Raw genomic sequence first — 22936 nt, 5'->3', positions numbered from 1 at the left:
AAGGTTTCGCAATATGATTGAAATTTATTATGCGAAAAACACAAACAATTGAAAAACAGTCCATGGTCTTCATGAGTTTAACAAAAACACATATATTAGTTGTATAAATCCGTGTATAATTTCAAAACGTGTCGTGATTTGCGTGTCGCTCTTTATGTACTGAAAGTAATTTCACTTTGTAAGCTAATCCGGTAGAATCTTATTCCCAATCGCAAATCGGTAAGTATGAGTAAAAAGGTAAAACAAAATCCCTGACAAAACTCTGCCTTAGGCCATTTCCACCACAATTCGTTTCGTTTCATCCCCGCACAGATCGCCCTTGCCAGGGAACACAGAGTGCGGCTTACCTTCGTGGTCATACAGCTGCACCTGTTCCACCGTAAGCGTCACGGCTCGATCGTACCGAACCGTTGCCACCCGCTCGGCCGCTTCTTTGGCGTTGGTTTTCGATTTTTTCTTCCTCTCACCGGCTGCTGGGTGCTGCTCGGTCGCAGCACCTGCAACCCCACCGGAAACGACCTCCACATCCATCAGCAGCATACGCTCCAGCAGCACGTTCATGACGCGCACGCACGGCCCATGGCCAACGCTGCTCGTCACCTCGAGCAGCAGATCGGTGGTGGTAGCGGAAACCTTCGTCTCATCACAGTTCGTTAGGGGCGGCAGGCTGATCACCTTCTCCTCGTCGCTCAGATACGCAAACTGTTCCCTTGCCGTCAGCAGCGTAATGTACTTGTGCACGCCCGAGTACGTGTTGCGCTTCTTTTCCTTGCGCAGCAGCTCGGCCTGGTGGCACAGGTCGGCGTAATACTGTTCGGCCGTCACCTTACCCTGGGCGGCGGCGCTGCCAAGCGCGGTGATTTCAATCTCAGCCGGCGGTGCGGCATGGTACCGCAGCGCGCCCTTCACTTTGGCCAGATCGTGCGTCGCAATGGTGGCCAGCTGGCGCCGATTGCACTCGGTGTCGTGCAGCGTGTTTTGCAGCTGAAGAAACTTTTTCAGGTTCGCGATCGGGAACGAGCGCACGATGCAGAGCAGGATGTGCGGACGGGCACTGCGTGCTTCCTGCGTGAACGTTACCTTCGGTGCGGTAGCCGTTGCTTTGCGGACGATTATTTTAAGCTGAGCTTCTTCCTGCTCCTTCTCTAGCGCTCCATTGGGGGGTGAAGCCTGCTGCCCGTTGCTAGCGGTGGATGGATTCTCTTTGGGCGTTTGCTTCGGTGGTTGATACCCGTTCTTCTCGACGTAATCGAGCACCTGCTTGCTGCGGCACTGGTCCACCAGCTTTAGCAAACGTTTATCCTTGAGCGGGTTGCCCTTCAGGTTAAATTCTGTTGTTGAACAGAAAGAACAAAATAGGATAATATGTAAAGGCTCACAATCAAATCAAAGCATGCTTTGCCGCTTACCCTTCAGTTTCGCGCACTTGGCAATGTACTTGGGCACCTGTTCGATTTTGTTGTCACCCACGTTCAGCACGCGCAGTATCTGCTGTCGCGTAAGCTCTTCCGGCAGCGCTACAATACTGTTCTTCTCCAGGTTAACCTCCGTCAAATGGTGCACCTCGCCGGTGTGGAACTGTGGCACCTCCACGAGCTCATTGCCGGACAGGTTGCAAACGCTCAGCCGGTCCAGCGCACTAAGATCCAACTTCTTGAGCTGATTGAAGGAAAGGTTCAGCGTGGTCAGGGAGTGTAGCTTGCCAAACTCGCCTGGCAGCTCCGTCAACCTGTTGCCGGATAGATCGAGCACCTTCAGCTCACCCAGCTGGCCGATCGTTGCCGGCAGTTGTGCAATTTTGTTCCGATACAGCAGCAGCGACTGCAGATGAGTCAGACTGTCGATGCGTGGTGAAATCCGATCCAGTGGTGTGTCATTCACGTCCAGCAGGTTCAGGGCGGACAGCTGGTACACCGCATCGTCCAGACTGCCGCCGTTTTTCACAATCCGTTCTGATACGCTGGCACCGGTCAGCTTGAGCTCGCGCCGATTTTCACTCTTCACGGCTTCCACCTCGGGCCACATGGTTGTGGTTTTTGGGTAGGAAGTTTAAGGGGTTTGGTGCACTTTTCAGAATAAAACTGAGGGGTGACGCGTTCTATTCCGCGTCGCTTTTAATTGCGATTTGCGCTGCACATGAAAAAACGTGTTTGTCTATGTTTGCTTTTGTTTGCGCCCGGGCGGCTGATGCAAGAATGCATATGATGGAAGGAAGTGTTGCCAAACAAGGAGTAGAGATTTTTAAAAGGATACTGGAAATAGCATAAATTTAAGTCCTTTTCTTGATACATGATGTGGAAAAATGGAATGAATTTTTATTTATTTCTAGATATTGTTAATCAATTGAGCTGTTTTCCTTAATATTTTTTGGGCTGTTTGTTTTGTTCTCAATAAAAATCAAATAAATTACAGGCGGTCCCCGAGATACACGGTTAATGGGGACCGAAAACGGCCGCAAAAAACCGCGTATCTCGAATTTCCGCGTAAGTCGAATCTCGTGATTTCTAGCCAAAATCTCACTAATTTTCGTGTTAATTTGCAACTAGGGGGTGGTTTTAGCCACTTAATCAATTATTTGATATGATTCTGAATGAAATAACAGTTTCAAACCTTTTGAAATAGTTTTTAACATCCGATCAAAACAGAAATTATTTGGCATTTTACAATAGATGTGTCAAATCAGTACAATTTGCTCAAAGAACTGTCAAATTTAGGAAACCGCGTATCTCTGAATCCGCGTATAAGAGGTACCGTGTATCTCGGGGACCGCCTGTACTATTTATCTGGCAGCACTGTATCAACTGTCAAACTACTGTTTTCGTAGCAGCCCATGTGCTATTTGTTTATGTTCAGCAATTTCGTCACCATTGGTCGGCGAAAGAAGGTGTTGTTGGAAAAATTAGACGAAAAACGTGCTTTTAAATTTAGTAAAAGGCTAAAACGCACGCAGAAACACTGTATGAAGGTGTTGCAGTGTATTTGTTGTGATATTTAATATAGTAGATCCGTTAAATCATGGGTAAAAAGAAGGCTAATCAGCTGGGTCGATCTCTGATCAAGGACCGGTTCGGCCAAGGGAATCGAAAAACGGTTGCCGATGGAAGCATGGTAAGTTGCTTATATTCCACCCAAACACACACGACCCACACATACTCTTTCTTCACCAAACGTGAATCTTCATTCCAGCTCCACACCACCGAAGTGCAGGACGGGTACGATTGGGGTCGGCTGAACCTGCAATCCGTGACGGAGGAATCCTCCTTCCAGGAGTTTCTTCGCACCGCCGAACTAGCCGGCACCGAGTTCCAGGCGGAGAAGCTTAACATCACGTACGTCAACCCCAAGTCGAAGGTGGGCCTGCTGACCACGAACGAGCGGGTGGAGATCATCAAGAAGCAGGTCGACATGAAGGACCTGCTAAAGATACCGCGCCGCCCCAAGTGGACGAAGGACACGACGGCCGAGGAGCTGCTGCTCGCGGAAAACGCTTCCTTTCTCGAGTGGCGCCGCGGGCTGGTGGCGCTGCAGGAGCAGGACGGTATGCTGATGACGCCGTACGAGAAAAATCTCGACTTCTGGCGCCAGCTGTGGCGTGTGGTCGAGCGGAGCGACATCGTCGTGCAGATAGTGGACGCTCGCAATCCGCTCCTCTTCCGGACGGAGGATCTGGAGCGGTACGTGCAGGAGGTTGACCCAAACAAGATGAACATGATACTGCTGAACAAGTCGGACTTTCTGACGGCCGAACAGCGCGTCCACTGGGCCAAGTATTTCGACGGGCAGGGCGTGCGGGTGGCATTTTACTCGGCCGTGCTAGCGGCGGAAGAGGCCAAGAAGGAGCAGGAAGCGGAGGAAGCAGCGCAGCAAGCTGCTCAAAACGGGGATCAAGCGGATGACGAAGAGGAGGAGGAACAGGAGGAGGTTAAGGAGCGGTTAGGGAATTTAAAACTGTCCGTTGACAGGGCGGAAAAGACGCTGGAAAAGATAGAGGAAAAAATCGAGGACCTTGCGCGCGAGGAGGACGAAGAGCCGGGCGCGATTCGGAACAGCTCCAAGCTGCTCACGAATGCCGAGCTGATTGCGCTCTTCAAAAGCCTGCACCGGGCGGAACGTGTCACCAAAGACATCGTGACGGTCGGGCTGGTCGGCTATCCGAACGTCGGCAAGAGCAGTACGATCAATGCGGTTTTTCTCGAGAAAAAAGTGTCCGTTTCGGCGACGCCCGGCAAAACGAAACACTTTCAAACGCTGTACGTCGACAGCGAGCTGATGTTCTGCGACTGTCCCGGGCTGGTGATGCCAAGCTTCTGCATCACCAAGGCGGACATGATACTGAACGGCATCTTGCCGATCGACCAGATGCGGGACCATGTGCCGCCGGTCAATCTGCTCTGTACGCTCATTCCACGCCACATCCTCGAGGACACGTACGGCATAATGATTTCGAAACCGCTCGAGGGTGAGGATCCGAACCGGCCCCCATATTCGGAGGAGCTGCTGCTAGCGTTCGCGTACAACCGGGGCTTTATGACGGCCAATGGGCAGCCGGACCAGTCGCGCGGCTCCCGGTACGTGCTGAAGGACTACGTCAATGGGAAGCTGCTGTACTGCTACGCACCGCCCGGGGTTGTGCAGGACGAGTTTCACCGCTTTCCGGCAAGGAAGAAGGAAGAGGCAGACATTAAACTGCTGCCACCGAGACAGCAGCGCGCGATGAAGGTGCGTTCCGACTAGTGAAGGTAGCTCGGAATCGGAGCTACCCAATTCCGATTTCGTGTTTTAAATCATTTCCGGATTCGATTACGATTCTGGAGTAGGTTTCGGAATCGATTCCGCGATTAGAATCGGCTCCGGAATCAGAATCGACTCCGGAATCGCATTTTGCCCCGGTAACGGAATCAGAAATTAACTCCAGAAATGGAATTAGCTCCGGAATGAGAATCAGTTCTTGAATTTAAATAAGTTTCAAAAGCGAAATCAGTCCGGGAATCTCCATGAGAATGGATGGATCATCATTGGACCCAAACGCCTATGCTTATGGAGGTGCCGAAACCGACTCCGCTTCGAAGCTAATTTTGATTTCGGAGCCAATTCCGATTCCTGAGCCGATTCCAATTCCAGAGCCGATTCCGATTCCGGAGTCTATTCCAATTTCGGAGCCGATTCGAATTCCGGATTCGATTCCGATTCCAGAGCCGATCCCGGGACCAATTCCAGAGCAGATTCCGGAAACTGATTCCGGACCTACTATCCGGAATCGATTCCAGAATACTTCGAAGCTACCCGGAATCGATTCGGACAAAAAATTCATTTTTCCGATCACTAGTTCTGACCACGTGCTGATGAAGGCGAAACGTTAATATTGTTGCTTTGTTTTTTTTTTTTTAGATGAACCTGAAAAAATCCAGCACAGACGTTGACGAACAGTTCTTCAAGGAGCGAGCATCGCACGGTTTAGTGAAGGGGCGCAGCGACTTCCCGAACGTTCGACCGATTGGGCCATCGGGCAGTGCGGCGACACTGTCAACGACTGACGGTGTGATCGTGGCCGGCAAACCGTGGAAGCACCAGAAGCGTGAAAAACGTGAAAAGCTAAGGCGCAAGTACGCGCACCTCGATCAACACTAATCGATTCGATCGATCGTTGGGGCGTGCGTGGAATTGGGGAGGGGGAAGGGGTTCAATTACACAGTATGTTGTCCTATGTGTATAGATTTAACAGAAATAAAAAAATAATCGCTCTACACTTCCAAATACCCTGTGTGCTGTTAGCTGTTGTTCAACTTTAATGGTCGTCTCTGCGTGTGTGCATTGGTGTAGCAATTTTACAATTTTTGCAAATGATAATGCAAATTAGTTTAAACAAAAACACGCACAAACACATACAATTCCTTTAACGTGTTTGTTTTCCAGCGCAAAACAAAACTGAAACTGGGGTTGGTCCAAAAATTTATCAAAATAAAATAATTGTCACTAGCATCATTTTGCCATTTTTTTTTTGTCCTGCCGTGGTGTGTGTGTGTGTGTGTTTCGCTAATTCCATTCAGCTTGCCGGGGGAGCTGGGCGTGGGACAAGGCATTCAAAAAGAGGGAAAAAGGGATTCTGGAAGCAGTAGAAGCTCTAGTAGAACTGTACACAGTGCAGTACACTGCGCTGGCATTTGTTCTCGAAATCGTGCAGCAGCTCGTCGATGTCGTTGTCCAGGTCTTCGCTTTGAGCCATCTACAAGAAGAGAGGAAAAAGAGAAATCGAATGAACGGGAATGAAGACAAGCGAAAAAAGGGAATTAATACAAAATTAAAAGTGAATAGTTTAGCATCGAATAAATACAAACAAATTATTCCTTTGGAAATATTTATGTGTTTTTTTTATTTGCAATCACCCTTACAAATAAGAGCATTAATCAATTGGTATAAAAAAAACTACCTATAATACAAATTAAGCAAATAAAAATCTCCTTCGTTCACTTACCATCGTTATCAGATCACAGATGAGAAACGCGCCAACCGTCGCCTCCTCGTGGTTGTCCTGTATATCAATGTTGATCACGTGCACCGGCAGGTTGTAGCTGGGAGTTTTCGATTCCATAAATTCTATCACCTGCAAAATGGTTAAAGCACATTCGTATTACTCTTGCCAATGTGTGTTCTACCTTCTAGCAGCAGCTATTGCTTTTCCCAACCTGATCGTAAACTCGCTCCTCGCACGTGACCAGCACATCGAACCGCTCCGTGCAGAGCTGAAACTTTTCCGGGCAGGATTTTATTCGCCTATTGCGATCGAGCATGTGTAGCAGGCCGTTCTGTGTGTAGCTGTGTAAGCGCATTAGTGGTTGTTAAGGAAAACATTTTGTTTGCGTTTTGGAAATGTGTTGTTGTTGTTTCTTTGGTGTAATAAAAGGATAGCAACAATAGCAGTATTGGTGCAGTGGTGCACCATTAGCATGGCAACATGTCGATAAATTTAAATTCAAGACTAAAACTCGCCCCTTGGATGAAACCAATTTTTAAAATTAAATACAACAACGGTAGACGGTAACATAATTTTTTTTAACAAATTGCATATCCAAATGGAAGGAAGCGACATTAGCTACATAAAATGATTATCAACGTTCTTGTCTAGGTTATTATGAAGAAATGAATGGAGGTTACATTTATGCATTTGCATTTTTAAACAGTTCCAGAAAGGATCATCACAATCATGGCACAAAACCGGTGACGGTTGTTCCGGATAGTTAAAAACTATATTATTTAGCACAATCGCTAAAAATGGCTTAAGACTGCTTTGTCTCTTGTGGGTTTAATTAAAAGAGCAATAGTCTTGCAACTTCAAACGATTCGGTATATATGAAATTCGAACTCGCGGCTGGTTGTGTAATTAAATCATACATTTAAATGTGGCTATACCAGGGGACGGCAAACTTTGCGACCAAGAGTCGAATTCTACAACAATTGGTAGAGCTCTAAATGGCTTCAATGACTAAAAGTTTATCTTGTTTGGTTTGAAAATTTCCCAAAACCAAAAGCTTTTTCGTATTTACATTTTCTAACAATCGCTTCTATAGTCTTGCCGTCCCGAGTGGTAGTTAAAAATTGAAAAAAAAACAGAAATGTAAACTTGAAAGCAATTCTTTTAAAATGAGTTAAATCATTTGATAATTTGTGATTCCAACGATGCGTGTATGCTTTCGTAGACTAAGTGAAGAGAGAGAAAAAAAAGAGGACTTAACATAATTTCTGATATGCGTCTGTGCAGAAGCGGGATACCGCCCGACATCCCGCTAAATCCCTTAAATTATAATTAATTTATCTATCGTTGTAAAAAAAGGGTTTCCTTTCCCCCCAATCCCATTCGCTGCCGATGGCCGATCCAAGCATCCTCATTTCGTGTAGCAACAAAAGAGAAAGAAAAAAGGATACTATTGCTTGTCTTTCGCGGCCAAATCGTTGTAGATGTCGTCGTACGTGGTGCCGAACTCGTACACGTTCGGCCGGTCCGCTGCCGTGCCGGGAAGCTTCACCTTGTCGCCCGTACCGAACGACCGTACCTTGAATCGCTTTTTCGCCAGAAACCCGTGCGCCTCCATCGATCGGTTCATGTTGGACGAACAGATCACGGCTATGGAGAGTGGGCTAACGTACGCTTGGCTCATCGTTTCCCACCCTTGCTGTTCCGGCCGGTTTTGTTGTTTACTGTTGCTCCGCTGCGTTTCGATCTCGTTTTGCTGCCGTTTTTTTCCCACCGGTGGTGCCGCCTATCGTTTTGCGGCGCGTTTTAGCTGCTGGCCGGCGGCTTCTCTATCCTACAACGAAAAGAATACTGTCGGTACGTTATACGGGTGTGTTTATTGTGGAAAAAAGCTGCTACGAACAGTAAATAAACGCTAAAATCGTAGGACTTGTGGCCAATGTTTTCGTATCCAATGCGCTGCGGGTAAATAGCAGCAAAAATTGTACCCCCACGTCCAGCTGTCAAAGATGCAAACGTCAAAGCAGGCCGAATGTCGTCACTGCGTGCAGGGGCGCTCTCAGTGCTGCGTGCGTCCAAAAAGCAGAAGGCAGTGCGAAAAGGCCTTTTCCAGGGTGGGAAACAGCAGCTGCTAAAATTGCTCCTTCAGTACTACGTAAAATGAATAGGACATTTTGAGCATCTGGAACGACACGCAGGCAAGTAAGATGCATTTTTCCCTTTTTTTAACTGTAATTAATCTTACCTTGCCGAACTGGGCCACATTGACGAAGCGAAACTTGCCCGCCGTTACGCCGAGCGGTTTTTGGGATCGTTGCAGTAGCAGGCGAAGTTTGCGGCGCATCGAAATGGAAAACTTGTACCATTCGCTATCGTAAATGGCGAGGGCAACGCCATAGCTCTAGTGAAAAGTGGAAAAATCGAAAAAAGGAATTACTTTTTGAACCTTCAGACAAAGGGTATCCAAAGCACCTCCGTGGTTAGATCTGTTCCGAAGTAGCAGTAGCCATATGTTTCCACCGTCACCAATATGATCTGGACACAGACATTCGCCACCGTCGAGCTGAACCCCTGGGGGGAAATTCACGTTCACAAAAATGGATTGAATTAGGCTAACGAAAAGAAAGAAATGGAAAGGAAGGAATATTACCGTCACCGCTATGTAGAGGATGAGACTGCACCAGATCATTGTACACTGAATGAACTGCACGAAAAACACCCAGCGGAATGTCGTCTCCAGCAGGAACACGCAGCTAGGATGTGCACGGTTCAGACACACTCAAGTAATTCCATGCAAAATTTTCAATTTGGATTTACTTACTCGAGTACCCGCTGATGCATGGAAATGATCTCGTTCAGCTCCTTCTCCGCTCGGTCTTGTCTTACTCCCGCCAGACAGTGGATTCGGAGTGCAACGAGCTTCAGCATGGCCGAACAGTATTTAACATTGCTGAAAATGGTCAGCAGCTTTGTGCCACCGGTAAACCCGAGCGTATAGATCGTGGGCCACATAATGGCCACATAAAACGTGTAGTGCGCCATCGAAGTCCGGATGTGAAGGAAGTACAGCTCTTCCTCGAGGTGCAGCACGTGCTCGACCGGTTCCGTGCTGTTGCGCACAGCAAAGTAGGCGGAATAGGTCGTCCAGACGGGCATGAACCAAAAGAACGTTGCCATGGAAAAGTGACAGCAGCAGTAAATTTTGGAGAACCGATCGACCCGTCGGTTCACTGCGATCAGGTACTCTCCCAGTTCTGTGGGTAGGTCTTGCAGGACTGAAAGTCTAGCAGTGTTACGAAGGATGTGGCGAAGATTTGGAACAATTAACGGCTGTATACTCACCTAGAGCTGCCAGATCCTGCAGCTGATGCACCAATCGCTCGTAGTTGTCGCGTTGAAAGGAAAACATTAGCATGCCGAAGAATGCGTTCGATTCGAACATCAGCTCGGCCGTGCCGCGTACCGCAATCTCGAGATCTGGATAACCGAACAGCACTTTAGGTAGGACCACAATCGCGCAGAAGTAGGAAAAAATGAGATAAAAGCGGTACCGCTGGGAACGGTCACCCCACAGTCCGGCAATGGTTTGAATTCGCAGCAGAAACGGCATCACTGCTGTTTCATCCTTTAATTTTGGCAGTACCATCGTGCGTTTGTCTCGAGGAGTTCCGAAGGTAGTAATGAGCCGAAGCTGCTCAGAAGGCATCTATTTTATTCCTCCTCGCGAACTGAGGTTTGACGGACGATACACCTAATTGCTTCTTGATGTGTTCAGCCCCGATTAAGGTAGGTATCGTTTGCAGTTCAATTATCTCGACATTGACATTGGTACTATCAATCGAAAGGGTTTAATGAGAAGAGATTCTGTTCATTATTAACGATTGTGATTAGCCTGGTCATGCTTAAATAGCAAACAACGTAGGAGTATTTAAAGGCTCTGTTTCACTCATAAAGAAGAACCTTTTTCTCAACATTTCACGTCCAATCAGCAGCAAGAACAAGAGAAAGTCTCAGGAAACGAAGTGAAAAATACGTATCAATCCGTAGGGGCATATAGGAAAATAAAATTTCCCTTGAAAGAATGTTTTGGAATATTAGTGTTCAAATTCTCCCTGAACACCTCCATGACTTCCTACATCAATTAATCAGTTTCAGAAGTAAGAATAACTGAAGATCTTTGTCTGGATAGGTCCGGGACCAACATCTGGACAAATGTTTGGCACCGAGCCAGTTTCGAGGCAGGAATGGAATAGATTCGGTAATATGTAGTTCCAGGACTTGGAAAGGTTCTTGGGACATTTGCTTGCCTCGCCCTATGTTCAAAATTGTTTTGATAATTAGTTCCAAAACCGGGAGCCGGCCGTTGCCGAAATCATATCTTAACATCTAGATCAAATTCTAGACCCAGTATAGATTCGGAAAATTTTCTTTGGTGCCAAGCCAAAAAAAAATCATTCACTGTACATCCATCTTTATTACATCCTTAAGTACGACGTAAGCAGAGTAGGATAAGTTGACAATCCTGCTAAATTCTTCCAAATTAACGCGAAAAAACTTCCCCACCGTTATGTGTGCATGCCTTTGCGACTGTCTCAACATCATCCTAATGCTGCTGCGAAAGGCTATTGGGTAGTTGTACCACCGTGTAGCATAGAGTGCGTGCTCCAGCAGCAGCTGCTGTGCCGCAAGCCGCGTCCCTAGTAAACAGTACAGGAATGTTTCCGCGGTGGCAAGAAAAAACATTACCACCACGGTAACCGATTGTAGCGAGATGCCCTGTAATAGAAAGTTCAATTATAGCCATCTTCCTGTTTTTGGATTTTCAAACAATATAAAACTAACCACGTTTGTAAAATAAATGAGAGAAATGCTCCAGTTTAACCCGCAGGTCAACCACTGCAGCATCAGCATCGATCGGATCGACGTGTTCAAAAGCCTGATGCATTTCAGTAAACCGGTGTGCATCTGCACCACGTTGCGTATTGCGCTGGCAGTTCGTTCCGCCGATGCCGTGCTTTCCAACTGCTCTACCATCTCCATAGTCAGCCTGGTGTACAGTGTACAGTGTCCAATGCTGCAGCAGATGGTCATCACCTTCAGATTGCATACGTAACCACACATAATCACGACGGGTAGCATAATCAGCACGAAGACTACGTAGTCCTCGACCGAGGTGCGATTCTCGAGCCAATAGAACTTCACCTCCAAATGTTGCACAAACCGCTCGGGTTCGGTGGAATTGATCGACCTGTAGTAGTGCGCACAGATGGAAGGTATCGGTGCAATCCAGTAGAAAAGTATTACAGCACCCATGCAGGTCGTTTGCACTTTGGCGATAATATCCGCTCGACGGTTGAACCGGGTCAGCTTGTACTTTAGTCTGTACGAATGTGAGCATACTGCAAAGAGAAACAGATGATGATGCAAAAACGCAATTTTCATTAATTAAGTATTACCCAAAACAGACAGGTTCCTCAGCTCCTGGATGAACGCTTGGTAGGTGGCTACATCGTAGGCGAAGAACATACTGCCGCCGTAAATGTTGCAATTAAACAGGAATTCCACACTGGCGCGTACACGCTGGTGACCATCGGTGTACCCGCCCGTTAGTGGCGGTATCACAAGAAAGATTAGATAGAACAGAAAAATGCCACCAACTCGAATTCGCGACCGAAATCCTGCCCCATTCATGCCCACGATATGCAGAAGCCTTAGCACGAAGGATAAGACCGTGTCCGGGGAGGAATATTTTTGAAACAGTTCAAACTGCATCTTCGGTACAACCTGACTAATATTCGAAAGGATGCATTTTTGTATTATTTAAAAATGATACAAAAACATATAATAAAATGTAGCATATAATTATGATTAGGTCGCCGATGAAACGAAATGAAAGTCAGTAAGATGTTTTTTCTTCTTTAGCTCGTCAACGTTCTTGATTTAATTTATTGATTTTTGTCCTCACCGTATTGAACTTACAAAGTCAACGCGTGAGTTCGTTGGCAAGCAAAAACGCTACTAATGACTATTCAATTACACATCGTTAGCTTTCCGTCGTCTGGTCGGACGGGGTAGTTCCCCTTTAAAATTGATCCTTCAGTACGATATAGAACGAGTAGGATGTTTTTGCCATCTGTAAATTGAATGATGCATTAATAAAAAAATATCTTTCTTGCCACGGCGAAAGGTCTCCCCATACATTGCCAAACTGCTCAATGTCGACGAAACAAAACTTGCCGGCCGAGATGCCGACTGGTTTCTGGGCACGTTGCAATACCATTCGAAGCTTCCGTTGGATCGAAACCGAACGGCGATACCAGAGGCTACCGTAAGCTGCACGTGCTACGCTCAAGCTCTGTCTCAAACAAATGGTACAAGTGGTACGGTTTGAGGGGAACGGAAAAGTAACTGAAACTCAACGAATAACACCTTACCTCCGATGTAAGATCACTGCCAAAGTAGCAGAATCCGTAGGTTTCCACTGTTAGCAGTATAAACAGTACACCCACGTTTGCCGCTTTTGTGCTGAGACCCTGGGAAGAGTGATAAAACACGACACAGCAGTGAATGGTGTGGCAGACAGATCACTCCAGTGCTTTTAGTTACCGTAACGGCGACGTACAGAACCAAGCTGCACCAGATCATTACGCACTGTATGAACTGTCCCAGAAAAACCCACCGAAAGATGATTTCCAACAGCTCCACACATCTGAAAGCAGCTAGAAATGTATTCTATCCACAACATACCGGCAGACCTTACTTTAGCGCCTTCTGATGCATGACGATAATTTCAATCAGTTCCTTTTCCGCTTCGCGCTCGTCCAACCGGTCCATGAACTGGATTCTCATCGCCACAAGCCTGAGCATTGCCGAACAGTACTTCACGTTGCTGAAGATGGTCAGCAGCTTTAGTCCACCGAAGTACGCTAGCATAAAGATTGTAGGCAGCATGATGGCAGTGAATATGGAGTAATCTACCAGCGAGACGCGGGTGTGAAACCAGTACAGCTCCTCCTCCAGGTGTAGCACATGCTCGACCGGGACGGATCTGTTCCGTGCTCCCAGGTACGCTAGGTAGGTGCTGGACGAAGGAGCCACCCAGTAGAAGATGGCCAAACACAGATGGCTGCAGCAGTAGATCTTGGAAAACCGATCGATACGATGATTGATGCGTACCAGATAGTCGCCCATCTGCGAAGGAACGTCCTTACGGAAAGCTTGAAAGGATTAGAAGTTGTTCAAATGTTCCTTTTATCAATCATTATCACGCACCAATCTTTGATATGTCCTTGTACCGGTACACCAGATCATCATAGTCGTCTAGCTTGAGAGAAAACAGCAACATCCCAAACAGTACGTTCCATTCGAAAATCAGCTCAGCTGTTCCGCGAACCATTGTCTCTAAATCTGGATAACCGAAGGCAACCTTCGGAATAACTACTAGCAGACAGAAGCTTAAAAATGCCAACCGGAACTTGTAGCGATAGCGTCGTTCACCCCACAGCCCAACGAAACGCTGCAGGCGTAGTAGAAGCGGCATCACGGCGTACGGTTCGGACAGCTTCGGTAGCACCATGATGCACTTGCTTGCTGCCTGCTCAGATGTATTCGAAGGACTACAAGGCACGGGTTCTGGCATACTTGTGGACAAAAAGTGGACAGCGAATTGTATTTACTTTTAGGCACATTACCTTGCCTTCTTTGCAAATAACACATTTGCACGCAAAAAACGAAATGCAAACAATGTGATGTTGATTCAAGCATCGATAAGGATATTCACGTATAATTGGACGATTTTGCAGAACGAATCGGAAAGTAACGAATCGGATGGAATCAAAAGAACATCAGACAATCGGATTTTTGCTTTCGCGAAAACTCCTTGATGCACAGGTTGATTAGGTGTATGTAATGACTAGTTGAGGTACAAGTTATTGTTCTATCTTGATAATCGAATGGGATATCTTATGATATCCAGAGTAACAAAACCCGGTAGACTGATCGCTTCAAAAGCATTATAATTATAATAATATATGTGTTTCAGTCCGATTTCGAATACGTCTAATGGGAGACGATTCGAATCTCATCTAGCGATTGAATCTTCCGAATCCTGTATCTACCAACGTTAAACTAGACTAGTATGATTGATGTGAGATTCGTGTCTAGCTCCACGAGTTTTTATTACTTTTTTCGCGATTCCGCTCAATGATTCTCGATGGCTCAAAAAGGCACAATGTACATTCCTATTGGATTCCAAACCTGTCCATAAAGGAGCGGTAATTATGAGAAGAGTCCCATAATTATGCTTAGAACCCATGGAAAACCCTTTATCATAATAGAATGAATCACTAATATTTTTCTTAAATAAGAATGAGTGATTTAACTCACTTTAACGACTCTTCTGCTCTCACTTCCTCGCTAAAATGAGTGATTATGTTATTGGACGAAAACGTAATTTCGTAGTTTCAATAATTAAATTTCAAATGCGTCTCCCTTTCCGAATCGCCCTGTACGCGCTCAGCTGATCGTACGAATCACCTTGTGATCTAATGGCTTTTCTAACGTCAAATCTCAAAGAGCCGAAGCAAATGTAAAAAAAGAACAACACAATCATAATAATTATTTAATCAGCTCAAACATCTACAGCCGGTTTGATTTTCAAAAAGCAAACCACCAACTCAAAACGTTCATTAAATGGGTTAAAGTGGAATTCCACCAAATAAAACCCTTTCTGCAACAATTATCCCCGCACACACTGGGAAGCGTAACGACCACCTGCAGCACAATCACGCTTATCAGTGTGATGGAAATCTTTCCGTGTGGTTTGTTTCGTACGGCACAGCAAACCAACCACCATCATACGATGATCAGCAACTGGACGGCTCATCAGTAGCGTTCGCCCAGGGGACCCGTACATACCAAATGCTGTTTCCCGCCTCATCCCGAACACTGCTGCACCGTTGGATAAATCAGTGCGGAGTGTTTGAATCCCGGGGTTTGAAAACCACCGGACTGCAGATCCGGCAAGTAGGCGGAAGTGCTTCATTGTTCGCTGAAGTGCAATTTACCGCTCCTTACAGTAGTAGCGGGCTGAGCCGGCGATTGAAGGAGCAGCAGACGATCAGTAGTGGATACAGTTGCAAGAAGGTGGTCTATTGTGCAAGGGTTTTGGTTTCATTCGTGGCAGCAATTAATTGTCCATTTCTATGACCTGCAGTATTCAAATATGTTACCGTCTAACGAAACGATGGCGCAGCGAGGAGGACCCGTCGAGCCGGTGCGCTTCACGAAAAACATGACATTCTTCAGCAATCGAAAGCAACGCTATGAAAAGGACATTCATTCTTTAAGGTATGGCATTAATGGCACTGATTTGTAGAATTGTCCTCTCACACCTCTGCTTCTGCCTTTTCGCAGGCTGACGGAAACGCTCGACAAGCCGTTGGTGTTTATCTTCGCCTGGCTACAGGCGTCCGAAAAGCATCTGGCAAAGTACGCCGACTTCTACCTGGACCAGGGGTTCGAAGTGCTGTGCGTCCACATAACGCCCTGGCAGCTGGTGTGGCCCGTCAACGGCTCACAGAAGGTGGCGGCCGATGTTGTCAAATTTCTCACCAACAACGCATTCCCCGAGGGGATCGTCATACACGGCTTCTCCGTCGGTGGCTACCTCTGGGGCGAATGTTTGGTGAAGCTGCACGCGGACCCGGCCGGCAAGAGTGTGCTGGCAAAAATCCGCGGCCAGGTGTGGGACAGCCTAGCGGACATAACGGAAATACCGGTCGGTGTGCCGCACGCGGTGCTACCCCACAATCCCACCCTCCAGGGCGTCCTGCGCAACTATATCAAGTAGGTGTCTTTGGGTTATCAACAATCGTGCGCTTTTGCACCTTGAACTCATCCCGTTCGCCCCTCCCGTTTTTGCAGCTACCATATGAAGCTGTTCCACGAGGAAGCAACCCAGTATTACGTGAAATGTACGCATCTCTTCCATTACGAGCCGGCCCAGTGTCCGGCGTTGCTACTCGTCTCGAAAACGGATCCCGTCGGCACGGAAAAGGCTAACAATCGGCTTCGGAGCATTTGGGAATCCGCTGGAGTAAAGGTAAGCTGTACACCCTTTCCGCTGGACGACTTACGCTTATCGGCTTTGCCTCTTGTATCGCAGACATCGCTCAAGTGCTGGGATAAGTCACCTCACGTTGGCCACTTCCACAAGCATCGGGAGGAGTACATCGAGCTGCTGCTCGCTCACCTTCGTGCCCTCGACCTGCCGATGTACAATCGTAAGGCTAAGCTCTAATGACCCGGCGACAAGCCAGTTATGATTTGTTGTGTAATCCAACGACCTGCCTGTGTTGGTTCGCTCGAACGGGAGCTGGTTCGATTAAAAGCGATAAGGTGATAAGCCGCGGTACCCGGTCAGTTGTCCAGTGACATTATCATTTCTACAGCTACTACCAGTGTGACCTCTGTGTGGTCTACCGATAAAGAAACACATCAGGAATTAGATAAATATTTAAGCTGTAAAGATGTAGCTCGTTTGCTATCCTGCCCTTCAGCTGATATCTTTCACAACAAAGTATCGCATCTAGCTGTGAATAAGCAAGCAAATAATAAACTTCTCACGACAATGAAGCGCACGTGCACCACTGTGTGATCTTATGAATCACGCCGAAATGGGTTTAAATTGATTAAAAATGTGCAAGCACGCGGGCATGCCATCCAATCTGCATAGATATGGTAATGATTTAATGATGGACAGACGGCAGATGACCTCCATCATCCCCCTTCTTGTATGCTGTCTGCACGGTGCCGACGATTGATTCAATCGTGTATCGGGGCGGCGTGGACTTTGGAATTGCAAATGTGTGCGCTAATCCAAATATAGCGCGCAACGCGACTCGATGCGGTTGCGACGTGGAGCTATGCGGTGTGGGGGCGATTTTAGGCAATGTGCCAAGCAACAGAACTCATCCTCAATTTGCACATTTATTATTTTGTATGGCAATAAACATGACCTTGGGTTGATAATGTTAGTCAAGTCGTAGTTTGTCCTTTTACCGTCACCGCGGCTGTGCAGAGAACTACTATCAAAGATTTCAAATTTTAAAATAACGGTCCGTTCACTCTATAAATACAGTCTTTCCCAGAGTTACGCGACACTCGAGTTACGCGAATTTTTAATTTTAGTACTGTCAGGTACAATTTGCTGCAACAATTGGCAAGCGCAAAATAAATAAGTTAAGTTTGAAATCAACAAATTACCGAATTTTCTATATAAATTGTATGATATCAGTAATAATGTGCATAAAAGCACTAAGGTAAATCAAAATTAGCTGTTTAAAAACTATATTTTGGATGAAAAACGTGATATTTGACTTACGCGACATATGCCTTTAACGCATTATTCGCGTAACTCGGGAATAGAAGGTATTTTACTTCAAGCAATTATTTAAATTATTCTACATATGCAATCCTGACTCGGTTGCATGTATGGATGTTCGTTACTGTGCCACAAAAAAAAATCGAGAAAGGGTGCCACCATGTTGAGATAGTGAAAATAATCCAGCAGCTTTTTGTGGAGACCGAAGCACTGCGTGTGTCAACCGAGCTTAAACAGTGTTATGAAAAACAGTGGGATGTAACATGAATTGTAAAAATTGTTTAAATAATCTTAACATTGTCCTAGCACGCTAAATAAAAATTATGCCTAAAAATTAAAAACATCTGCTAATTTAAAACAAGTTTTCATCACATGATTTCAAAAAGAATTCGACGAAATACAATTAAAACTGACCTTTTACGAGCTGTCAACATCACCGTCCTGCACACCCGTTCCCACTGTGCACTGTGCTGTGTTTTGCGTTCGGGGGACTGTGTGATGAGCACGGTACGGGGCAGCCTGTAAATTCTGTGTTAAATAACGTGCAAGGCAACATCGTTCCGTTGGTGGCCGAGCTGCTGGTTTGGTGCTGCTGCCCCAGTCTTACCGTACAGTGTACCGGGTGTCCTCCGCGCGTGTGTCCAAGCTCAGCTCAGTGAATCGTGATTTCACCCACCCTTAAACTTCTGTGCGCGAGATGGCAATCCGATCCCTGCGGTATGTGGCCAGCGTCGGTGCGAACGTGCCGAAACCTGTGGCCTGCATCGGTGGTGCGTTGCAGCAGCAGCAGCCATTCATCGGCCACATTGCACGAGTTGGAGCAGGAGCACCCAGCAGCAGTGCCGCTGCCAGCTGGTCCGCCGGAACGAGCGTACGGTTCTTCAGCGCACTGCACCACCACCCGTCGGCCCAGGGCAGCGACCGACGGTTCGATCGGATCGTGGCAGAACGTAACGTAAGTGTTGCACGCTTACGCAAATCAGGTTTCCCCTTGAGTGTGGCCGGGGCCTTGTGTGTGTGTGTGTATGACGAGCGAAGAGGATTTGCGAATCGAAGCAACCTTTGGACTTTGGAATGGCTTCCCGCTAGGCGATTGTTGCCGATGCTGCAGTCGGCGGTCGCTGTACCCGCCCGACGATGATTTGTATGCTGCTTCGCCGATACCACATTGCACGGCGCGGGAGGTTTGAGAGGAAATTTAGGGAGGCAGCGCGAGAAAGTGTGCTGCTGCTGCGTTCCACTTCTGCTTTGCTGTACGCGCTCCACCACTACCACCACCGTTGGTGCGTGCAGTTACGGCCTGTAGGCGATCAACAAAGAAATGCAGGGGAGAGAGAGAGAGGGAATTAAATGCATGTGGGACTGCCCGCTTGCAATCTAGTTTGTTGGAAACGAGGGGAGGAAACTATGCTTTTTTCATTGTTTCCCGATGCGTCATAAAGCATCACCCCGGAATAGAACTTGCTTGGCGCTATGGGGCCGGATTCAAGGTCGAAGGCATATCGTAGAATGGTTAGAAATTCAAATAGATGTGTGTATGGCAGCTCATTCTAACGACGGAATAGGGTAGAAAGCAAATATTTAGTAAGTAGAAAACTCGCGGCCCGTGTCTTTTCGTGTAATCTTGTGCTGGGCGCAGGTCATCCAATCGGGTTATAGAAAAAGGCCACCACAAGATTATGCGAATGAGTTAACGAAAAAAAAAACGCAAAGTGGGGGAAAAAAACGTTGCAATATCTCAAACGACTCATCTAATGTGCAGTAAAGCGCTCCAAATCCAAAAGCAAAAGACCCGTTTGCGATTGAAAATGTCAAACGCGCACAGCAAACTTGTTATGACAACTTCCCATCCTTCTCCGGACCCACCACAGCATACCACCTTAGTGCAAAAGACAGCAGCTTCAAGTGGCAGCTGCTTTGATAAGCCTTCTAGCATCGCGGTCAGTTGCTCTGGTGGGGGGCAAAAAACCTCCAAGAACCGGTGCAGTCTTCTAATTTGGTCCATCGACCCAGCGCTACGCCAACACCGACGTTTAAACCGTGCGTGCATTAGCTACATAGAGCATAAACAAGCGTTGAAAAAAGAGAAGGGAAAGTGAACATAGGCCTCAGCTGCACAAGTTAGTAGGCGACCTTGAACTAGCCAGAGATTGCAAAACACACACCTAGCCGTACGGGAAAACACGCAAAGTGGTGAGAAGGGGGGTGGTTGATTATGTTTGCTGTTCATAAAATTGTGTCCTTAATCAAAGCAAACATTTGTGTGTTGCCATAGAGGAGGGACGCTGCCTTACCTGTGCATATCCCCCCTCCGGACCTATCCCAAGAACCTGTCAAAATTGCAACTCCAGCGCCTTATGTGTACCACATCAACACACACACACCAATCGGGACACTTTTTCGCTATGCGATTTGCAGTGCAAAAAAAGCCCTTGTACTCTGATAAGCCGCCAATGGCTAAGCTCGAGCGAACGAAAATGTAAACCTTCCCTGGCAACAAGAACAAAACCGCGCCTCCATTGTCTACGCAAACGAATGACTTGCACAACCGTATGAGGCTGCTCTTTTTTTGCTTCCTTTTAATTTCCTTTTCCTATCTACGTGTAAAGTTTTAAAGCATTAGTTTAAGCTACGGTTTGGTTTCTGTGCATAAAACTAGAACCGATGTTACGTAAAAAAATATGGTCCCACCAGGCCAATATCGTACGATCCTGTACCGGCCAAATTCGCTTTTTTATCTTTTGCTCTCTGCATGTCGCCCCATCCGCGAGCACCACACCCCCCCCCCCCCACGTAAGGGATTAACCACCCTCGGCACTCAAAACACACACCTGGCGGTGCGGCTTTGCTGCTTAATCATATTGACCTTTATTTGTGGATTAAAGGTACCACGCAACATGTATCTATTTTAAGGAACGCATCATTATATGATAACAGCGCTTCTGTGAGGGACGTTCGATAAGGGATTTAAAAGTTATCTACAAAAATTACTTCACCACAGACAATAATGTTACGGATTGTTATTTGTAAAAAATAGTTCCTTAAAACGGATTCTTTTTTTGCTGTACCTTTTTTCCAGCTCTGTGCTCCGAAAGTGCACACGATGGTAAACGCTCGCACGGTGGCGACGCAGGAAATTAGCCGCAGCATTCAACTGTTCACCGACAAGCCGCGAAATGTGGAAAAGGATCAGCAAACCCTACGGTAATGCGATGCTCGATGCTCCTCCGCAAGCAGAAAGGAGACAGGAGACAGTAATCACCCCATGCTTTTCACTTGCAGGCTGAAGCAACAGTGTGACCGGCCGGCGGTACTGATCATCTCCTGGCTGAATGCGCGCCAGAAGCATCTGGCCAAGTACGCCCAGCTGTACATCGACCAAGGGTTCGACGTGTTCTGCACGCACATCACGCCCTGGCAGCTGCTGTGGCCCGTCAAGGGAACGCAGGTAAGCGCGGACAACCCGTTTCCTTTGAATATAAAACACTTATTTTACAACTCACTCACCCGGCATTCACTCACAGCTGGTAGCGGCCGAGATTGTCAAGTTTCTCAAAAACAACGACTTCAAGCACGGACTGGTGCTGCACGGCTTTTCCGTCGGCGGGTACCTGTGGGGCGAGTGTTTGGTGCACATTGCGCGCGATCTGCCCAACTACCAGGTGGTGCTGGATCGCGTCATCGGACAGGTGTGGGACAGTGCGGCCGACATTACGGAGATATCGGTCGGCGTACCGAAGGCACTGTTCCCCAAGAATCCAACCCTGCAGAGTGCGTTGAAAAAGTACATGCTGTAAGTTCTTTGGGAGGGTTTGGTAATGGTAACACGGGGTTTTTTTTAAACGCACAAAACATACATTACGCTCAAAGGTACCACATGAAGGCTTTCCACGAGCCGGCCACATCGCACTACATCCGCTCGAGCCAGATGTTCCACACGAATCTGCTGCGCTGTCCGGCCCTGTTTCTGATTTCGAAAACCGACCCCGTCGGTACGGTGGAGGCCAACACGCGCGTGAAGGACAGCTGGGAGCAGAGCGGCGTGAAGGTACGGTTGAACGAAAGCTTCGCGTAACATGTGTATGTAAATCGATTATTAATTGCTCTTCATTGCGTTTCACCGCACACCCACAGACGACGGTCAAGTGTTGGGATCGTTCGCCGCACGTCGGCCACTTCATGAAGCATCGGGACGAGTACGTCGATGTGCTGTTCCACCATCTGCGGCAGCTGAATCTACCGAGCCTGAAGCAGGATGCGCTACTGCGGGCCAAACTGTAAATGCCCACACGCACACGCGACGCCCTGTGATACTTACGACGCGACGTGTGTTGGGGGGGGGGGGGGATGTTCGGCTTGTCTCGTACCGCTGCGCCCGGTGTGTTGCTGTGCGGTGTGGCCCCAAAAGGCCTACCAAAACCACACACACACACACACATAAGAAGCAGCAGAAGGCCAAACGGGATGTAGCTGAAACGATGCAAACAATTATATGAAATTTATTAGACACATTTTCTGTCGAGGTGGGAAAACAAGCATTATATATGGGATATTTTAAGGAAACATATTCAAAGTAGGTGTGCACCACTCCGAAAGCACCACTCTTCTCCCAAACACACTCCCCCAATCAATCTTTACAAACACACATACACACATACTATTTTTTATACTGTCGAGCGCTATTACGGTTGTATAATCACACGTACGACACGTGATAAATGCTAATAATTGTATTTTTTTTTTCATGTTTTTTAAATCTTTCTTTTATAATCAATAATCTACTCGTTTTTTTATAGGTTAAGTACCACAGCTTTCCATGATGGGAAATTATTAGAAACATTCACTTTCCACCAATTCCCGAGTACAATACGGAATGGTTTTCCGTTTTCGAATATCCACATTACACAACCGGACATCCTTGTTTACCGGTATTAAACCCTTGAACCCGCAATATATTAATGAAATAATCCAAATAAAGGTGTGAAGCGTAGACTTTAAACAGCAAAGCTGCAGCCCGTGTGAATTGTATCGCGTTCATCGCATCCGAAAGCGAACGGAAATTTCTTTCATTGTTGCCAGTGACA

General features: G+C 47.0%; 8 protein-coding genes across 11 annotated transcripts; 3 read left to right on the top strand and 5 right to left on the bottom strand.

Annotated features, from left to right (window-relative positions):
- Positions 1-4: 4 nt before the first annotated feature.
- LOC121598239 (leucine-rich repeat-containing protein 47-like) lies at positions 5-2201 on the bottom strand. The gene is made up of 2 exons (XM_041924797.1): positions 1410-2201; positions 5-1331 (listed from the first exon to the last, which is right to left on the bottom strand). Exons 1-2 carry the CDS (start codon positions 2023-2025, stop codon positions 268-270), a joined length of 1680 nt encoding a protein of 559 aa, XP_041780731.1. The 5' UTR covers positions 2026-2201; the 3' UTR covers positions 5-267.
- A 623-nt stretch (positions 2202-2824) lies between these two features.
- Positions 2825-5731, top strand: LOC121600526 (large subunit GTPase 1 homolog). The gene is made up of 3 exons (XM_041929187.1): positions 2825-3108; positions 3187-4719; positions 5389-5731. Exons 1-3 carry the CDS (start codon positions 3016-3018, stop codon positions 5626-5628), a joined length of 1866 nt encoding a protein of 621 aa, XP_041785121.1. The 5' UTR covers positions 2825-3015; the 3' UTR covers positions 5629-5731.
- Positions 5732-5763: 32 nt separating this feature from the next.
- On the bottom strand, positions 5764-8470 carry LOC121600532 (RNA polymerase II subunit A C-terminal domain phosphatase SSU72). Its single transcript, XM_041929202.1, has 5 exons — positions 8373-8470; positions 7921-8320; positions 6684-6813; positions 6473-6601; positions 5764-6223 (listed from the first exon to the last, which is right to left on the bottom strand). Exons 2-5 carry the CDS (start codon positions 8151-8153, stop codon positions 6122-6124), a joined length of 594 nt encoding a protein of 197 aa, XP_041785136.1. The 5' UTR covers positions 8154-8320; positions 8373-8470; the 3' UTR covers positions 5764-6121.
- Positions 8471-8535: 65 nt separating this feature from the next.
- On the top strand, positions 8536-17109 carry LOC121600530. Of its 2 annotated transcripts, none has more exons than XM_041929200.1 (5): positions 8536-8667; positions 15684-15817; positions 15884-16315; positions 16394-16571; positions 16635-17109. In XM_041929200.1, the coding sequence occupies exons 2-5, from the start codon at positions 15693-15695 to the stop codon at positions 16767-16769; spliced, it is 870 nt and encodes a 289-aa protein (XP_041785134.1). In that variant the 5' UTR covers positions 8536-8667; positions 15684-15692; the 3' UTR covers positions 16770-17109. The 2 variants fall into 2 exon arrangements, with proteins under 2 accessions (XP_041785134.1, XP_041785133.1); XM_041929199.1 differs by lacking the exon at positions 8536-8667 and adding an exon at positions 15056-15613.
- LOC121599051 (odorant receptor 47a-like) lies at positions 8615-10115 on the bottom strand. Its single transcript, XM_041926538.1, has 6 exons — positions 9812-10115; positions 9291-9723; positions 9120-9222; positions 8942-9040; positions 8715-8870; positions 8615-8620 (listed from the first exon to the last, which is right to left on the bottom strand). The coding sequence occupies exons 1-6, from the start codon at positions 10113-10115 to the stop codon at positions 8615-8617; spliced, it is 1101 nt and encodes a 366-aa protein (XP_041782472.1).
- On the bottom strand, positions 10890-21446 carry LOC121600531 (odorant receptor 63a-like). Its single transcript, XM_041929201.1, has 3 exons — positions 21360-21446; positions 11312-11868; positions 10890-11245 (listed from the first exon to the last, which is right to left on the bottom strand). Exons 1-3 carry the CDS (start codon positions 21364-21366, stop codon positions 10925-10927), a joined length of 885 nt encoding a protein of 294 aa, XP_041785135.1. The 5' UTR covers positions 21367-21446; the 3' UTR covers positions 10890-10924.
- LOC121600528 (odorant receptor 49b-like) lies at positions 12344-18347 on the bottom strand. The gene is made up of 7 exons (XM_041929195.1): positions 18267-18347; positions 13742-14109; positions 13230-13686; positions 13076-13178; positions 12904-13002; positions 12669-12824; positions 12344-12602 (listed from the first exon to the last, which is right to left on the bottom strand). Exons 1-7 carry the CDS (start codon positions 18284-18286, stop codon positions 12552-12554), a joined length of 1254 nt encoding a protein of 417 aa, XP_041785129.1. The 5' UTR covers positions 18287-18347; the 3' UTR covers positions 12344-12551.
- On the top strand, positions 18349-22858 carry LOC121600529. 3 transcript variants are annotated; one of them, XM_041929196.1, is made up of 6 exons: positions 18349-18807; positions 20932-21056; positions 21135-21300; positions 21377-21645; positions 21723-21900; positions 21987-22858. In XM_041929196.1, exons 1-6 carry the CDS (start codon positions 18550-18552, stop codon positions 22131-22133), a joined length of 1143 nt encoding a protein of 380 aa, XP_041785130.1. In that variant the 5' UTR covers positions 18349-18549; the 3' UTR covers positions 22134-22858. The 3 variants fall into 3 exon arrangements, with proteins under 3 accessions (XP_041785130.1, XP_041785131.1, XP_041785132.1); XM_041929197.1 differs by lacking the exon at positions 18349-18807 and adding an exon at positions 19773-19892; XM_041929198.1 differs by lacking the exon at positions 18349-18807 and adding an exon at positions 20027-20045.
- The last annotated feature ends 78 nt before the right edge of the window (positions 22859-22936 follow it).

Source organism: Anopheles merus, chromosome 3L (genome assembly GCF_017562075.2).
Source record: "Anopheles merus strain MAF chromosome 3L, AmerM5.1, whole genome shotgun sequence".
NCBI lineage: Eukaryota > Metazoa > Arthropoda > Insecta > Diptera > Culicidae > Anopheles > Anopheles merus.
The sequence above is the reverse complement of the archived record's forward strand: the minus strand, read 5'-3'. Positions and strand labels throughout refer to the sequence as shown.

Coding starts and splice junctions, on each gene's coding strand:
- LOC121599051 (XM_041926538.1), bottom strand. CDS start 10,115: ATGGTACTGCCAAAATTAAAGGATGAAACAGCAGTGATGCCGTTTCTG. Junction 9,223..9,290: donor ATGCATCAGCGGGTACTCGA/GTAAGTAAATCC, acceptor TGCACATCCTAG/CTGCGTGTTCCTGCTGGAGA. Junction 9,041..9,119: donor TCCTCTACATAGCGGTGACG/GTAATATTCCTT, acceptor ATTTCCCCCCAG/GGGTTCAGCTCGACGGTGGC.
- LOC121598239 (XM_041924797.1), bottom strand. CDS start 2,025: ATGTGGCCCGAGGTGGAAGCCGTGAAGAGTGAAAATCGGCGCGAGCTC. Junction 1,332..1,409: donor CAAGTGCGCGAAACTGAAGG/GTAAGCGGCAAA, acceptor GTTCAACAACAG/AATTTAACCTGAAGGGCAAC.
- LOC121600532 (XM_041929202.1), bottom strand. CDS start 8,153: ATGAGCCAAGCGTACGTTAGCCCACTCTCCATAGCCGTGATCTGTTCG. Junction 6,814..7,920: donor GCCGCGAAAGACAAGCAATA/GTATCCTTTTTT, acceptor GCGCTTACACAG/CTACACACAGAACGGCCTGC. Junction 6,602..6,683: donor AGGAGCGAGTTTACGATCAG/GTTGGGAAAAGC, acceptor ACCATTTTGCAG/GTGATAGAATTTATGGAATC.
- LOC121600530 (XM_041929199.1), top strand. CDS start 15,389: ATGCTGTTTCCCGCCTCATCCCGAACACTGCTGCACCGTTGGATAAAT. Junction 16,316..16,393: donor GTCCTGCGCAACTATATCAA/GTAGGTGTCTTT, acceptor CCGTTTTTGCAG/CTACCATATGAAGCTGTTCC. Junction 16,572..16,634: donor GGGAATCCGCTGGAGTAAAG/GTAAGCTGTACA, acceptor CTTGTATCGCAG/ACATCGCTCAAGTGCTGGGA.
- LOC121600528 (XM_041929195.1), bottom strand. CDS start 18,286: ATGTTGACAGCTCGTAAAAG. Junction 13,687..13,741: donor CAAGGACATATCAAAGATTG/GTGCGTGATAAT, acceptor AATCCTTTCAAG/CTTTCCGTAAGGACGTTCCT. Junction 12,825..12,903: donor GCAGTGATCTTACATCGGAG/GTAAGGTGTTAT, acceptor TGTTTGAGACAG/AGCTTGAGCGTAGCACGTGC.
- LOC121600529 (XM_041929196.1), top strand. CDS start 18,550: ATGGCAATCCGATCCCTGCGGTATGTGGCCAGCGTCGGTGCGAACGTG. Junction 21,057..21,134: donor AAGGATCAGCAAACCCTACG/GTAATGCGATGC, acceptor TTTCACTTGCAG/GCTGAAGCAACAGTGTGACC. Junction 21,646..21,722: donor GCGTTGAAAAAGTACATGCT/GTAAGTTCTTTG, acceptor TTACGCTCAAAG/GTACCACATGAAGGCTTTCC.
- LOC121600531 (XM_041929201.1), bottom strand. Junction 11,246..11,311: donor TCATTTATTTTACAAACGTG/GTTAGTTTTATA, acceptor TTTCTATTACAG/GGCATCTCGCTACAATCGGT.
- LOC121600526 (XM_041929187.1), top strand. CDS start 3,016: ATGGGTAAAAAGAAGGCTAATCAGCTGGGTCGATCTCTGATCAAGGAC. Junction 3,109..3,186: donor CGGTTGCCGATGGAAGCATG/GTAAGTTGCTTA, acceptor TCTTCATTCCAG/CTCCACACCACCGAAGTGCA. Junction 4,720..5,388: donor GACAGCAGCGCGCGATGAAG/GTGCGTTCCGAC, acceptor TTTTTTTTTTAG/ATGAACCTGAAAAAATCCAG.